General features: G+C 48.4%; 1 protein-coding gene across 1 annotated transcript; it reads right to left on the bottom strand.

The window, feature by feature from the left end:
- Positions 1-13,342: 13,342 nt before the first annotated feature.
- LOC147526476 (ubiquitin carboxyl-terminal hydrolase 17-like protein 6) lies at positions 13,343-14,462 on the bottom strand. Its single transcript, XM_086629986.1, has 5 exons — positions 14,372-14,462; positions 14,198-14,300; positions 13,982-14,049; positions 13,750-13,820; positions 13,343-13,429 (listed from the first exon to the last, which is right to left on the bottom strand). Exons 1-5 carry the CDS (start codon positions 14,460-14,462, stop codon positions 13,343-13,345), a joined length of 420 nt encoding a protein of 139 aa, XP_086486112.1.
- Between the last annotated feature and the right edge of the window lie 616 nt (positions 14,463-15,078).

Here is a 15,078-nt window from a genome sequence, read left to right as displayed (position 1 = left end):
TTTCACTCAGAGGGTGTTGAGGCACTGGAACAGGTTGCCCAGAGAAATTGTAGATGCCCCATCCCTGGAAGTGTTCAAGGCCAGGTTGGATGAGGCTTTGGGCAACCTGGTGTAGTGGAGGGTTTCCCTGCCCATGGCAGGGGGGTTGGATTTTGAGGTCCCTTCCAACCCTAACCATTCTATGATTCTATGATTCTATGATAAATAGCCGTTACTCGAAGACCTGAGAGATTACATTTTGCTTGGTGAGTCCAGAAATGCTTCTGATCTCCTGTGTCTTGGTGTGCACCCATGCTGATGGCAACCATGTATGAGAATGATGTATGGGCATGTTGTGGCCTGTGCTGATCTATTTGCTGACTTGGGTGCTGTGGCGAGCAGGATCCTAGGATAAGTGCACACCAGAAAGGCTAACCATCACTGAAATAGATCACAGCACGATTTCAGTGTATGAGAGCACTGCAGTAAATGATCTCTCTGCCAAGAAGTGTGAGCTACAAAATAAATTAGAAGAAAATGAGAAAAAAATTCTCTTCCTGCTCATTTCTGTTCTATATTAACTGCAACATCTCAGTAATGTGACCTCAGGTGTCACCAAGAAAAATTCTATGAAATTATCTTTATTATGTGCAGCGATGGATGAGGAAAATAGCTAAACAGAAAAGAACAACACCAACAATGTATAACTGAGTATATGTGGGATGGAATTGAATTAAGATAAATACAAGTAATTATATATAAAAATATGGTACTGTCATAATACCATACATTTTTGCAAACTCAACAAGTCAAATCAACATAAAATTCTTTTTGCATGAATAAACATCTTGTCAAATTCATTTACATGTTACAGTTGAGACAAAGAATTGGGCAGAGAAAAGAAACAATACAGGAGTTTTATATTTAATATTAATTACTCTCCTTTACAAAGACCAATGATTAGTTCTGATTTTTAACAATAATTCTATACCAATTAATAACTCTGAAAAAAACTTGTAGAGATTTTTTTAGGTTTAAAAGGAAAAACTTATTAGCAGTGAAAAAAAGGTAAACATTTAGCATGTTTTGAAATTGATGTTTTAGAGAAGTAGAAGTGCAAAATGATGACATAACTCTACCTGATAAATCCTATGGTTTATGAATGACCTATAAAGTGAGAAAATAACAGGTTCAAAATATAGAAAGTGTTAAAATGACATGTTGTTTCAACACTTTTTTGGTCACAAACCTGTTACTTCCACAGTCTCTAGGTTGGCTGCTTGTCTCAAGCTGAATAATCTTTATGGATAATGTTTCTTTTGGGATGTTCTTTACTGCCTCTAACTAGAAGAATTACAAAAGAACATTAACAGTTTCCAGATAACCTGCATTGAATCATGCTAAATTTGTGTAAAGACATCCAAATCTGGTCTTCAGCAGAAATGTTTTGAAACTACTCTCATTCTAATTTTTTAATGGATTTGCTACAAATCAGGACAAATGATTGTAAATGGATTTGCTACAAATCAGGACAAAACTTCTTGTAAATGTCTGTTCATCCAAATTTGTCCAGTAGGAAGGATCACAATCTAATATTCAAACCTATCTAGAAAAATAAATGTCAAGTCTGGACACACATTCCTCCTGAAGTGTCAGTTGCACAAAGCTCATTGCTTGGCTGTGGGATATACTGTAACATGGGACTATTCATTTTTAGAAGGGTGAAGACAGCAATCTTTAGCTTTATTAAACACAAATTGTGAAGACAGATAGAACAGAATGAATTTTAGAGACTGCGGAAGAAGCTTATGTAAGGAAAGTCCTTAACTCTAACTACTGAAGGCAGTCTTTTTTCCAGCTATACTCTTCTTATTCTTGAAAAGCTCTTCTTTCTTCACTGCTTCTCAGATCTAACAGTTTTTCCATATCCACCTTTTTGCATAATTAATCTCAGGTGCAGATTCAGCAATCAGACTGGTAAAAGTATCGCATAGTGCTTTTCAACGACATCTTTATCACAGAATCACATAATCACAATCCAATAGTCCAATCACATAGTCCAATCCCCCTGCCGAAGCAGGACCACCTAGGTCAGATCACACAAGAACGCATCCAGGCTGATTTTGAACATATCCAGAGAAGGAGACTCCACCACCTCTCTGGGCAGCCTGTTCCAGTGTTCTGTTGTCCTTACTGGGAAGAAGTTCTTCCTCATGTTTAAGCGGAACCTCCTATGTTCCAGCTTATATCCGTTTCCCCTTGTCCTATCATTGGATGCCACTGAGAAGAGCCTGGCTCCATCCTCATGACAGTCACCCTTCACATATTTATAAACATGAATGAGGTCCTCCCTCAGTCTCCTCTTCTCCAAGCTAAAGAGACACAGCTCCCTCAGCCTTTCCTCATAAGGGAGATGCCCCACTCCCTTCATCATCTTTGTGGCCCTGCGCTGGACTCTCTCAAGCAGTTCCTTGTCCTTCTTGAACTGAGGAGCCCAGAACTGGACACAATATTCCAGACGTGGCCTCACCAGAGCAGAGCAGAGGGGGAAGAGAATCTCTCTCGACCTACTAACCACACCCCTTCTAATACACCCCAGGATGCCATTGGCCTTCTTGGCCACAAGGGCACATTGCTGGCTCATGGTCATCCTGCTGTCCACCAGGACCCCCACGTCCCTTTCCTCTGTGCTGCACCCCAGCAGTTCAGTCCCCTACTTGTACTGGTACATGGGGTTGTTCTTACCCAGATGCAAGACTCTACACTTGCCCTTGTTGTATTTCATTAAATTTCTCCCCGCCCAACTCTCCAGTCTGTCCAGGTCTCTCTGAATGGCGGCACAGCCTTCAGGTGTGCCAGCCACTCCTCCCAGTTTAGTGTCATCAGCAAACTTGCTGACCATGCACTCTATTCCTTCCTCTAAGTCATTGATGAATACGCTGAACAACAGTGGTCCCAGTACCGACCCTTGAGGGACTCCACTGGATACAGGCCTCCAACTGGACTGTGTTCCATTGACCACTACTCTCTGGCTTCTATCCTTCAGCCAGTTCACAATCCACCTCACTATCCAATCATCCAGACCACACTTCCCCAGTTTAGCTGTGAGGATGCTGTGGGAGACTGTGTCAAATGCTTTACCGAAGTCAAGATAGACCACATCCACTGCTCTACCATCATCCGCCCACTGGGTGATGTCCTCATAAAAGGCTATTAGCTTTGTCAAGCATGACTTCCCCTTAGTGAAGCCATGTTGAATCCCCCTAATGACCCTCTTATCCCCAATATGCCTAGAGACAACACCAAAGATAAGTTGTTCCATTATCTTTCAAGGGATGGAGGTGAGGCTGACCGGTCTATAGTTACCTGGGTCTTTCTTCTCGCCCTTTTTGAAGACTGGAGTGACATTTGCTTTCCTCCAGTCCTCAGGCACCTCTCCTGTTCCCCATGATTTAGCAAAGATGATAGCGAGTGGTCTGGCAATGACATCCACCAGCTCTCTCAGCACCCGCGGGTGCATCCCATCAGGACCCATGGATTTATGGATGGTCAGGTTGCTTAACTGGTCCCTAACCAAGTCCTCATCAACCAGGGTAGACTCCTCCTCTATCCTGACTTCCTCAGGAACCTCAGGGTTCCGGGGCTCATCAGGATAGCCTCCAGCAGTATAGACTGAGGCAAAGAAGGTATTCAGTAACTCTGCCTTCTTATTATCCTCTGTCAACTGGGCACCCTCCTCATTCACCAGTGGGCCTACATTGCCTCTAGTGTTAGTTTTATCTGCAATGTATTTGAAGAAGCCCTTTCTGTTGTCCTCGACCTTTCTTGCAAGGTTTAATTCCAAGGAGGTCTTAGCTTTCCTAGTTGCCTCCCTACATCCTCTGACAACAGACCTATATTCCTCCCAAGTGGCCTGCCCCTCCTTCCATGACCTGTACACTCTCTTTTTCCACTTGATTTTGCCCAACACTTCCCCATTTAACCGTGCAGGTCTCCTGGTACCCTTTCCTGACTTCCTACCTGTTGGGATGCACCGGTCTTGAGCTCAGAAGAAGAGGTCCTTGAAGGCTAACCAACTATCTTGGGCCCCTTTACCTTCCAGTACTCTGTCCCATGGGATTTCTCCTAGCAATTGTTTGAAAAGATCAAAGTTGGCCCTACTGAAGTCCAGGTTTCTAGTTCTGCTAGGTATTCTCTTTCTGCTACATGAGATTCTGAACTCCACCATTTCATGGTCACTACAACCAAGGCTACCCTCAACCTTCAGCGCTTCAACCAGACCTTCCTTATTAGTGAGAACAAGATCCAGCAGCGCGCCTCTCCTAGTAGGCTCATCCACCATTTGCATCAGGAAATTATCATCAATGCACTGAGGGAACTTCCTGGACTGTGGATGGCTGGCTGAGTAGGCCTTCCAGCAGATATCAGGATAGTTGAAGTCTCCCATGACAACCAGGGCCTGCATTTGCGAGACCGCTGTCAGCTGCCTGCAGAAGGCCTCATCAACCTCCTCATCCTGATCTGGTGGTCTGTAATAGACACCAATAACAGTATCACACATGCCAAATTGTCCTTTAATTCACATCCACAAGCTGTCAACTTGCTCCTGATCTGCCCCTGGACAGAACTCAATGCACCGTAGTTGCTCCCTCACATGAAGAGCAACTCCATCACCTTGCCTTGCTGGCCTGTCTTTCCTGAAGAAGACATAGCCATCCATGACCACATTCCAGTCATGCAAGTTGTCCCATCAAGCCTCAGTAATTGCTACCAGATCATAACTCCCTGATGGAACACAGATTTCTAACTTCTCCTGTTTATTCCCCATGCTGCGTGCATTGGTGTACAGGCATTTCAGAGAGCCAGCTGAGCACGTCAATTTCACCCTGGGGGAGTGGGAGACCTTATTCTCTGAGCCTAGTTATATCTCCCCCCATCCCTTCAAACCTAGTTTAAAGCCCTCTCGATGAGCCCCACCAGCTCATGAGCAAGAATCCTTTTCCCCCTTCAAGACAGCTGAAATCCATCAGTTGCCATCAGACCCGGTTCTGTGAAAATCTCCCCATGATAAAAGAAATCAAAATTATGCTGGTGGCACCAGCCTGTGAGCTATCTGTTAATCAGGTGTGTTTTCCTGTTCCTTTCTGTATTCTTTCCTGCCACTAAAGGGATTGAGGAGAACACTACCTGTGCTCCTGACCCTTCAACCGATCGCCCCAATGCCCTGAAGTCCCTTTTGATGGCTTTTAGACCTCTGTCTGCTACCTCATCAGTTCCGACCTGCATGACCAGTAACAGATAATAATCAGAGGGCTGTACCAGACCAGGGAGTTTCCTAGAGACGTCACTGACCCGGGCCCCAGGGAGGCAGCAGACTTTCCTGTGGGTTGGGTCCGGTTGACATATTGGCCCCTCTGTTCCCTTCAGAAGGGAATCACCTGTGACAATTACCCTCCTTTTTCTTTTAACAGAGGCAGTCGGAATGCATGGGGCAGACTGACTCACCTTAGGCAATCCCCTGGATGGGCCCTCGTCTATATTTTCCTCTTCATTTGCTGGACCCTCAATTTCCAGAGCCTCATACCTCTTGTGTAAGGACAGCTGGGTAGGTGAGGGAGGCCTGGAGGGAGCTCGCCTGCCAGCCCAAGCATGGACCTGTTTCCATTCCCCTTGGTCTCTTAGGTCCCCTCTTTCGGCCTGGTGGGAAGGGGGTAGGAGATCCTCTGCTTCTTGCTGAGTGTCCATCTGCTGCCTTTGCCTCAGGGACGATACGGTGTGGCTCCACCAGTCGATCTCCCTCTCACACTCCCTGATACTCCTTAGCCTTTCCACTTCATCTTTCAGCTCTGCCATCAGGCAGAGCAGATCATTCACCTGGTCACAATGCACACAGTTGTCTCTGCTGCTTTCCAGTGACAGGCTCAGCCACTCCACGCAGTCAGAGACCTGGACAGCCACAGGTTTGCATGGGACTTCTGTCTGAGTCACCACACTCTTCTTCCCAGTGCTGGTTTTCAGCCGAGTGTCAACCATAGCTGTGTGTCCCTCAGGGAAAGCAACAGCCACTGCTTGTGTCAGCCTCCCTGATCCAGGAAAGAGCTCTGCCCTTCCCGCACGCCCTGCCTGTGCCGACTGCTGCGGGCAGACACGCACGCTCTGAACCCTGCATGCGCTCTGTGGGCAGCCCTCTTGCAACAGCCGTAAAGGCGGGGGGTCACCAGCTGATGCTGGAGCTCTAGGAGGGGGACACTAGGGCAACCTCACCACTGGTGCTTTTCCCTTGGCTGATTTCAGCACTGTTTTCCTGCTCAGGAAAGGTCCTTGGACGCCATCAGACTTCTCTGAACCCTTCACCTCAATGTCTTCGCTGAAATGGTGGTTACACAGAAAACACAGGACAGGTTGCAATGCCTGTCAGGTAATAATAAATTAACTAAAGGTTGAGAGGAAGAGAGGTGCTGCCATGGCGGATGGTGAATTTCACAGCCTGCCTCATGGTGAGAAGCACAGAGACACACCATGGCCAGCAGCAGTGTTTGCCTCATCCAGATGTTCTTCTGACCCCACAGAGCTACTCGGCGCTGCCAGTATCTCCCATGTTCCCCCGCTTGCTGCTTGCATGGACCAGATGTGTTGTTTCAGCTGCATCTCCTGAAAGAAGAAGAGGACAGAGAATCCAGAGGTGAGGGGAGAGAGGTCCCGATGGACTGGAGTCCTTGGAAATAAATGCTTTTGGGGGAAGTTTCTCAGGTCAGGACAGGCCAGGAAAACAGATGATGTTTGAGCTCAAGATCTCTGGGCAAGACTAAATCAAGCCCCATCTTTGGAGATTCTGCTTCCCAGACCACCGTGGGATGGAAGGGGACCCACTCTCATGGACAGATGTCCCCACCACAGATGTACATAGCTTCTTGAAGGGTCACTCCAGATACTGCAATAGGAGGCAGAGGCAGGCACTAGGCAGGAGTTGGGCTTGAGGAACCTCCTCCAAAGGCACTGGACAGACCATGGAGGCAAACTGCACTTGGCTAGCCTTGGCATTGACCTCAGCATGGGCTAAATCACAGACCTCCTGGCGCTGAAGTCTCCTTGAGGATATTTGCTGCAGGGAACGTGCCTTCTGACACTTTAAACCTCAGCACTTCCCACAAGGACTCTTTCCTCACTGAGATCTGACAACACAGCGAACGCTGAGTGCTGACCAGGGCTGCCCTTTTCCCCAGAGCCTCCCTGACCTGCCCTGTGCCTCAGGCTGTAGACAAGGAGGTTGTCCAAAGGCATGGTGGTGTAGAAGATGACTACCACTTTGTTGAGCTGCCTCAGCGTCTCTGTTCTGGGCAGCGCGTAGACAACGATGTGGGTGCCACAAATAACATTGATGACAGTGAGGTGGGAGAGATGCATGACCTTGACCAGAAGACCTTTCAACACCCAGAGGTCAGCGATCCACATCACCATCAACCTGAGCAGCCTGTGCTGAGCTGTGCTGCACAGCCCAGCATGACCGTCAGGCCTGCGCTGCCTTGCAGAGATCTCCTGGCCACAGGACACACTCAGCCACCTCATTGCACCAGAGGAGCCTGTGGGCAGGGAGGGACATGAGCTTCCAGAGCTCCCAGGATGCTGTGGGGTGAGGGACTACAGCTCCCAGCATGCTGCAGGCCCACGTCTTCCTCTTCATCTGGTGATGTTTATGTCCAAATCTTCTGGGGGCCCCTTCATGTCCCTCCCCAGATCAACTCCAGGTCGGCCTTGGCTTTCCTACTCCTCTCCCTCACCATCAGACAGCACCTCTTGACTTCACCTGGGTCACCTCCCTCCCAGCCCCCACCTCTTGGACCTTCCTCTCTGTGCCTGAGCTCCATGAAGAGCCCCTCACTCATCTATGCTGGCCTCCTGCTGCCTTGGCTTGATTTCCTGCTTGTCGGGTAGGACCTTTCTTCAGCTTGGAGCAGGTGGTCCGTGAATATCAAGTAGCTCTTCAGACCCCTCTTCTCTCCAAGGCCATATCCCATGGGATTCTTCCAAGTATATCTCAGACAAGTTGAAGTCTGCTCTTGGTCCTGCTCTTTGTCCTGCTCCCTCCCTTCTGCAGCCTGAACTCCACCATGTCCTGATCACTGCAGTCAAGGCTGCCACTGGCTTTCAAATCCCCAACCAGTTCTTCCTTGTTCACCTGTGCCAGGTCCAGTAGAGCACCTCTCCTTCTAGGTTCCTTCATCACCTGTGCCAGGAAACGCACTCTTCTAGAAATCTCCTAGATTGCCGGAATCCTGCTTCAAGGATAATCCAGGGCCTGTGAATGGCTTCTTTCACTTGTTTGAAGAAGGCATCATCTACATCTTCCTCCTGAACAGGAAGTCTCCAACAGATACCTGCTAACACAGCACCCAAGTTGGTCGGCCTGCTGATCCTGACCCACGAGCTGGCTCCTATCTCAGCCCAAGCAGGAGGCAAATCCATCTTGTTGCCCTCCCAGATGATTCTTCCTGAAGAGTCTATGTGCTCCCACCTCAGCCCTCCTGCTGTGCCATCCACCCACCACACCTCTGTGTGGGTCCAGTGTGGTCCCAGCCCTGTAATCACACACAGACTTCTGGACCGGCTGGTGGTTCTCCACGCTGCCTGCATGAGCGTGCAGGCACTTCAGGGATGCACCAGCTGGTTTCCCAGGAAGAGCGTGGGAGCCTCCTCTGTCATGCTGCCTGTGTGCTGAGATGTGCAAGAGTGGGACTACACGAGTTCACGCTGTGGGGCACGTGTGGATGTTATTCCCTCCTGCCCCTATGAGCAGTTCTGAGATCACACATGGGCTGTGTATCATGCCTTTAGATGGATCCATCCCCAGGAACAGGCCAGTCAGTCCAGCTGGGAACAGCCCCAGAGCTCTTTATTTTGTACTGACAGGGGGACCTTGGCAGCTGAGAAGCCTCCCAACCCCTTTGCTAACAGCTGTTGCTACAGCCACCACTCCTGGCACCTTCCCCTCTGCTGCATTACGAGCATCTAGTGCTAGGTAGGAAGAAAGAAAAGCATATGATTGTATTGAGAGGGAGAAGGCAGAAAAACCCTGCATCTGCTTGTGATGTAGGCTTAAGGTGTCTGCGAAGTGGGAGAGGTCCCCGACGCCCAAGGCCAAGAGGAGGTCCCCGCAGTAGCTGATCAGCCTGGAGCTGAGTCAGGTTGGGCCAAGACCTTGAGTGTCCCATACAGGTGTCCCCCCTCGGGGCAAGGTGTCCTGGGGCAGGACTCTGCAAGGGATATGCTCTCTGGTTTGAAGGGGAGAGCTGGCCATCAGAGGGATCCCTCTGTTTTCAGCCAGGACTTTTATGTCCCACATGGAAAGCTGATTCTGGGTGCCCAGGCATTCCCTCAGGTGTGAGGGGGGTCCAGCCCAAAGCCAGCCTCCAGAACCTGCTTCTGTCTCAGCAGGGGTGTCAGTGAAATACCTTCTTTGCACCAGGGCTGCCGGCAGTGCAGGGATGGGCCGTGCAGCCGGGGCAGCACCATCCCTTTTTGGAGATAGTTACCATTGACATTGAGCCATTGACCACAACCCTTTGAGTGCAAGTTGTGGTAAAAGATGCTCCCACTCCCCTCCCTGCTGGGCTGTGGTGCTGGGCACAGCTGCTCTGCAGTATCCCGCTCCCCTCTGCACATTGCTGCCCACCCACCACCAGAATGGAAAAGGGGACCTGTGTCACCTCCAGTGCACTCCAAGACTTCTCAAAGAACTGGAGGGTATGGCAGGTTTGGCAGCTGATGGGGCTGCAGCTTGGGGGCTTTGCTGACATGACCTTCATGAGGAGTGGCAGGGGAGGGCAGAAGTGTGGCTGGAGGCTCCGGTGCCTCAACACAGCCCAGAGTCCAGCAGCCAGCCCTGGGTCCACACTCCCAAAGCCGTGGAGCTCAGCACCAGGTGAGGTTTGCCCAAAGCAACCCAATCTGGCCGCAAGTTGAGCTCCAGCCTTAAGACGCCCCACCAAGCTGTTGAGAACTGTTAAGATTAATAACCTTGCTTAGCACTAGAAACTAAAGTAGCCGAAGCCTCGGGCTGCAAGAGTAAACTTTTTGATAAAGCTAATGATCAAACACAAAACAAACTGAAGCCGGCAGATGCAAGCAGAACGAAGAAGAAAAAGACCAAGGAAATAATTCTAAGAGAATGAGGTAACTTCAGAAGGCGGCCAGCCCAGCAACCAAGAAAACAGTAAGAAATCAAGAGATTACCAACCAGAATTAAGTGACTGGACTTAGAGATCAGGTAGTGGGTGGTACGTTCTGGGAAATCTGTCTGTAAAGGTGTAACTGGGGTGCTCAATCTGCAGTAGGGGTCTTCCTTGGAGGCACCCAGCTCAAGCTGCCATGGATATCGGATAAATAAAACACTTACTCAGTGGATTGGCAGCTCTTGTTCTTCAAGAAGGAACCTTGGTCCGAGCCCTGTTGAGGTGGCATCCATGTAATTCCTAACAGGGACTTGGTGGTGACTGCATAATTCCTGCAACAGATTTGGCAGGGCAGGTGGGACTCGAGGAAACACAATGGATCCTCTTATCACCAGCGTCCGGTGCCAGCAACTTTGCGTGCATTCACCTGGGAACTTGGGAACAAGGGGCTCTGGCTGGTGTGTCTTTAAACTCATGCTCCTAAATTCTAAATTCTGGTAGTCTGGTTTTCGGAAGCATGCAATAATGGGAAGTCAACCCAGCATAAAGAAGGGAACACCCTTAACTATTTTGCCTTGGATTATGGGGACTTTGTTCTGCTCCCTGTCCTTGTCTTCCAGCTCAGGGGACTGGGTACTCTGAGAACAACTGGTCTTACTATTAAAGACTGAGGCAAAGAAGGCATTAAGTACCTCAGCCTTTTCTTCATCCTTTGTCGCTGTATTTCCCCCTGCCTCCAATGAAGGATGGAGATTCTCCTCAGCCCTCCTTTTGTTGTGAATGTGTTTATACAAACATTTTCTTATTATCTTTTACCATAGTGGCCAAATTAAGATCTAATTGGGCTTTGGCCCTTCTAATTTTCTCCCTACATCATCTCACAACATCTTTATAGTTTTCCTGAGTTGTCTGCCTGTTCTTCCAAAGGTCATAAACTCTGGCTTTTTTCCTGAGTTCCAGCCAAAGATGAGCTCTTCTTCCCTGCCAGCTCATCTTTCAACACATAGGGACAGCCTACATTATTTATGTTAATTAATTTCTATTTTCTCCACTATCCCTCCACCACATCATTCCACGCTTCCCCTCCTCTTCCATCCCATACTTAAAATTGAAACAAACAATCAATGGAGTATCAGTGAAAGTGGTACGAAGCTGCATCAAGAAATCTGACTGATAGGAAGGATCCTGTTGAACAATGAAACAAATGAGGCAGTCATCTGCTCTCTTATAAAATGTTTGATCAAAATCAGAAGTGCACATAACTGTTCTTTCTCAACCAGAAAACAAAATGGCTCAGTAAACTTCAGGGAGTGTTCCAATCTGAACTGTATTTGAAGGATATATCTTTTTCTTTCTCTCCCTCTTGACTATGAGAGGAGTTCTGAGTCCCCACACCCTTTGGTTAGTGTCTGAATGCAGATCAGGAAGGATGTTCTTGTTTAAAAGAGCAGACAGTGAGATCTAGAAAGTCAGTAACAGAAGTTGAAGAATTATAGAATCACAGAATCCTAGAATGGTTTGGGTTGGAAGGGACCTTCAAGAGCCATGGGCAGGGACACCTTCCACTAGACTGGGATGCTCAAAGTCCCATGCAGCCTGGCCTTGAACACTTCCAGGGATGGGGCAGCCACAGCTTCTCTGGGCAACATGTTCCAGTGCCTCATCACCCTCAGAGTGAAGAATTACTTCCTTAGATCTAATCTAAATCTGCCGTCTTTCAGTTTAAAACCGTTATGCCTCGTCCTGATGCACTCCCTGACAGAGTCCCTCCCCATCTTTCTTGCAGCCCCCCTTGAAGTACCCTTCTCCACATTAGCCAGCTTCAGCTAGCAGACAAGTAGCAGTTTGCACCAGGGCAGCAGCCTAAAGCCCAGCAAGGGAAGATAAGGACTGACATGGGGAAGTTCAGATTCAACAGCACGGAATGGTGTAGGTAGTAACCGTCTCCTATGACAGAAGAGAAACGCTCAGGAGGATGAGAAGAGAAATAGCAAAGCCAGGGAAAGAAAATGTCTTCTGAAGACATTTTAACACTTGTTCTTACCTGACATAAAACAGTAAATAGGCTTGCTGCCTGAGAACTGTGTTGAAGCCACAAGCATCCACAGACTCATCGTTCATCTTGTACCACAGTCCATTGCTGGCCTGCATAGACAGGTATGGATACCTGAAGATGAGCTGCATGGTTTCTTCACAAAAACACAGGCAGAAAACTACAAAACTGAGAGTGTGCCAAAACACGTCCAATCCAGCCCCTAAGGAGACCTTCTCCTCCCAAAGCTCGGCTGCCACTAACACTGCTGTGAAAGTTTGTCTTCCCCAGCACACATTTTTCCCCTGCTAGGAAGGAAGTGGCTCTTTAACTTTGTGTAGCAGAAATAGTGTCCTGCACGAGAGCTGACACCGCTATGTAATAGGACAGCATATAAGGTGTAGAGGAGTGGTTCTCCGGCTGTCTGGGACACGTACGGCTGGAGATCCAAGTACTCAGGACACTCCACAACCTAAGGAGAGACCAAGAGGGCTCAGAAATGATCCTGAACTACTACATGAAACAGCCTTCCCAGAGGAAGGGCTAGAGGTGTATAAGATACATCTTGTTGGCTCATGAACACTTGGTTTTCCCTGAAGTAGCATGCAATGGTTTGGGTGGTGGGAAGCTATTCTTTGCCAAAGCAGCTCTGTTAGAGCAGAATACATTTTGTCTTCCCACGGCAACAGTCATCTCCCCAAAAGGGAACACAAAAAACCCAACATGAACAGCTCGTGAAAGAGCGTACTGCTTTGGGAAATCTCCCGCTCCAGGAAGAGGAAGTTGCACTCCAATTGCGTACGCACTGTGCTGATCTTCCTGCCGGTGAAACCTTCAAACCTTTTCAGACACGCTGTGAGAACCCTGGGGGAACGATGGACTGTGAACCTCTTGAAGGCAGCAACCATCTTGTCACACCTGGAAACCAAGCACAGAGCCAAGTGCTGGAACGTACCCGATCTTCTCCCAAGACGGCCGGACAAGCTGTCAGGTCTGACACATCCTTACGCTATTTTAAGGCTATTCAGTACCATAAGACCTTATTTTCAAAAAACTGCGTCTCATTATTGTGCATTAAACCTACATGAAAAGACAACTTGTGCTCAATGACATGCAGCACCTTCACGCTGGATCTAGTATTAGTATGTGGCTAGTAATCATCTTACTTGCCACATTTATAAGCATTTTCACCACTCAGTTGCTCCGGTTTCACAGAATCCTCCAGAGCTGTGGTGACAGATGAGGCTGCCTGGAGGAGTGAGAAAAGAGAGCACTGAGCTCGGGGAAATGCCCTGGCCCAAACACTTACTAGGAGCTGACAAGAGGGCCCAGGTAGCTGACGCTGAGCAGACCCACCACTGAGGATAACGCGTGCTTGTCTGGCTTAAAGCCAGAGCCCATAGGGAGACAGCTGCCGTGGCCTTTCCAGAAGAACGCAGTCCATTCCACTTACCACCTACCACCAAGCTCTCTGGCGCTCGCAGTATATGTTTTTAAGTCAAAGACGTGGATTCTGGAAAGCTACAGGGGCTTTGAGATATCTCGAAGCACAGTTACAAACTCTCTTACTTTTATATCCAAAGGGACATTCAGGAGGGCCTCGTAGGAATTGGAAACCGCTCTGCAGCTCAAGCACGTGACTGGAAGACAAATCAAAATGCTCAGTCATAGGGGAAGTTGACCGACTGTGCTGGTTTCTGTCCTTCATACCTACGATGCCAGTGACGTGATCAGCTGTTTATCACAGGCAGACAGAAGGGCACAGATAATTCTAAAGGGAGCAATAGTTGTGGAAAAGTACCTCTGGATCTCAGAAAGCCCTCAAATATTTGATGGATGATGGTAGTTTCTTGAGAAGAGATGTCCAAGCTGGAAAGAAAGGGTAAGGCAGAGAGCTATCTCCTCCAAGAGTTCTCCTTTATCTGAAAGCCTTGGCCGTAGGGCTTTCTTGATGGGAGTACATCAAGGAGTCCAAAGGGTTTGGGAACACTGGAAAATGTAATTTGCTTGTGCTTACTTGCTGCTTCTGCTCAGACAAGCTGTCTGCATGGCATCGACAGTACAGTGTAAGAACTCATGGGCATCTTCCTGCCTGTCAGGCCGGAAATGTTGTTCTATTCCTAAGAAAGATGATGTTAGTAGTTCTCTCCTACAAGAAGGGAAGAAAACCTGTAAAAGCACTTGAAAGGACTCACAGTGAGGACACTGCTGACAGCGGTAGGCCGGATGGTACTGCCTGAGGAATACAGGACCTGGTTAACGTGCGCTTCCATTATGCACATCATGCAGAAGCCTTCCTGACGATCTGAAGAGGGAGAAAGGGAAGCAAGCTCCTCAGGACAGCAGAATATCCACAGTGATGGGAAATCTAATTTTGCCTTCCAGGCTCAGGATGGTGTCAGCAGTCTCAGGGATGGTGGAGTTGGGGGTGAGCAGCTCTACAGGCAGCATGAGCGAAGCGAAGTTGCAGAGGGAAAAGCTGCACCAGTGCCATCAGCTTCTGCAGTAATGGGGACATTGCTGGCAGAGAAGGCCTGTCATAGCCGAACGTGGAGGTGGCCAGTGGAGACGGGATGGTGCTGGTCCACTGAATCTGGAAGACCTGGGGGTCAAATCAGTAGCCACATGGTGGTGTGGGTGATTGGTGGTGTGCTGGGCCGGGACGATCCTCCAGGGATCTCCAAGGGAATGGGGGAGAGAATTGAAGGGGTAAAGGGAAGAAGACTCATGGGTTGAGATAAGAACAATTTAATAATCAAAATAAAATAAAATTTAAAGTAATAAGTATAAAAAGAATAATAAAAATGAAATATAATACACACAAAGAAGTGATACACAGAGCAATTGCTCACTGCCTGCTGACTAATGCCCAGCCCGGCCCCGGCTAGCAATCCCAAA

Source organism: Tauraco erythrolophus, chromosome Z, assembly GCF_009769465.1.
Source record: "Tauraco erythrolophus isolate bTauEry1 chromosome Z, bTauEry1.pri, whole genome shotgun sequence".
NCBI classification, from domain to species: domain Eukaryota; kingdom Metazoa; phylum Chordata; class Aves; order Musophagiformes; family Musophagidae; genus Tauraco; species Tauraco erythrolophus.
This window is presented reverse-complemented; position numbering and strand designations above follow the sequence as displayed.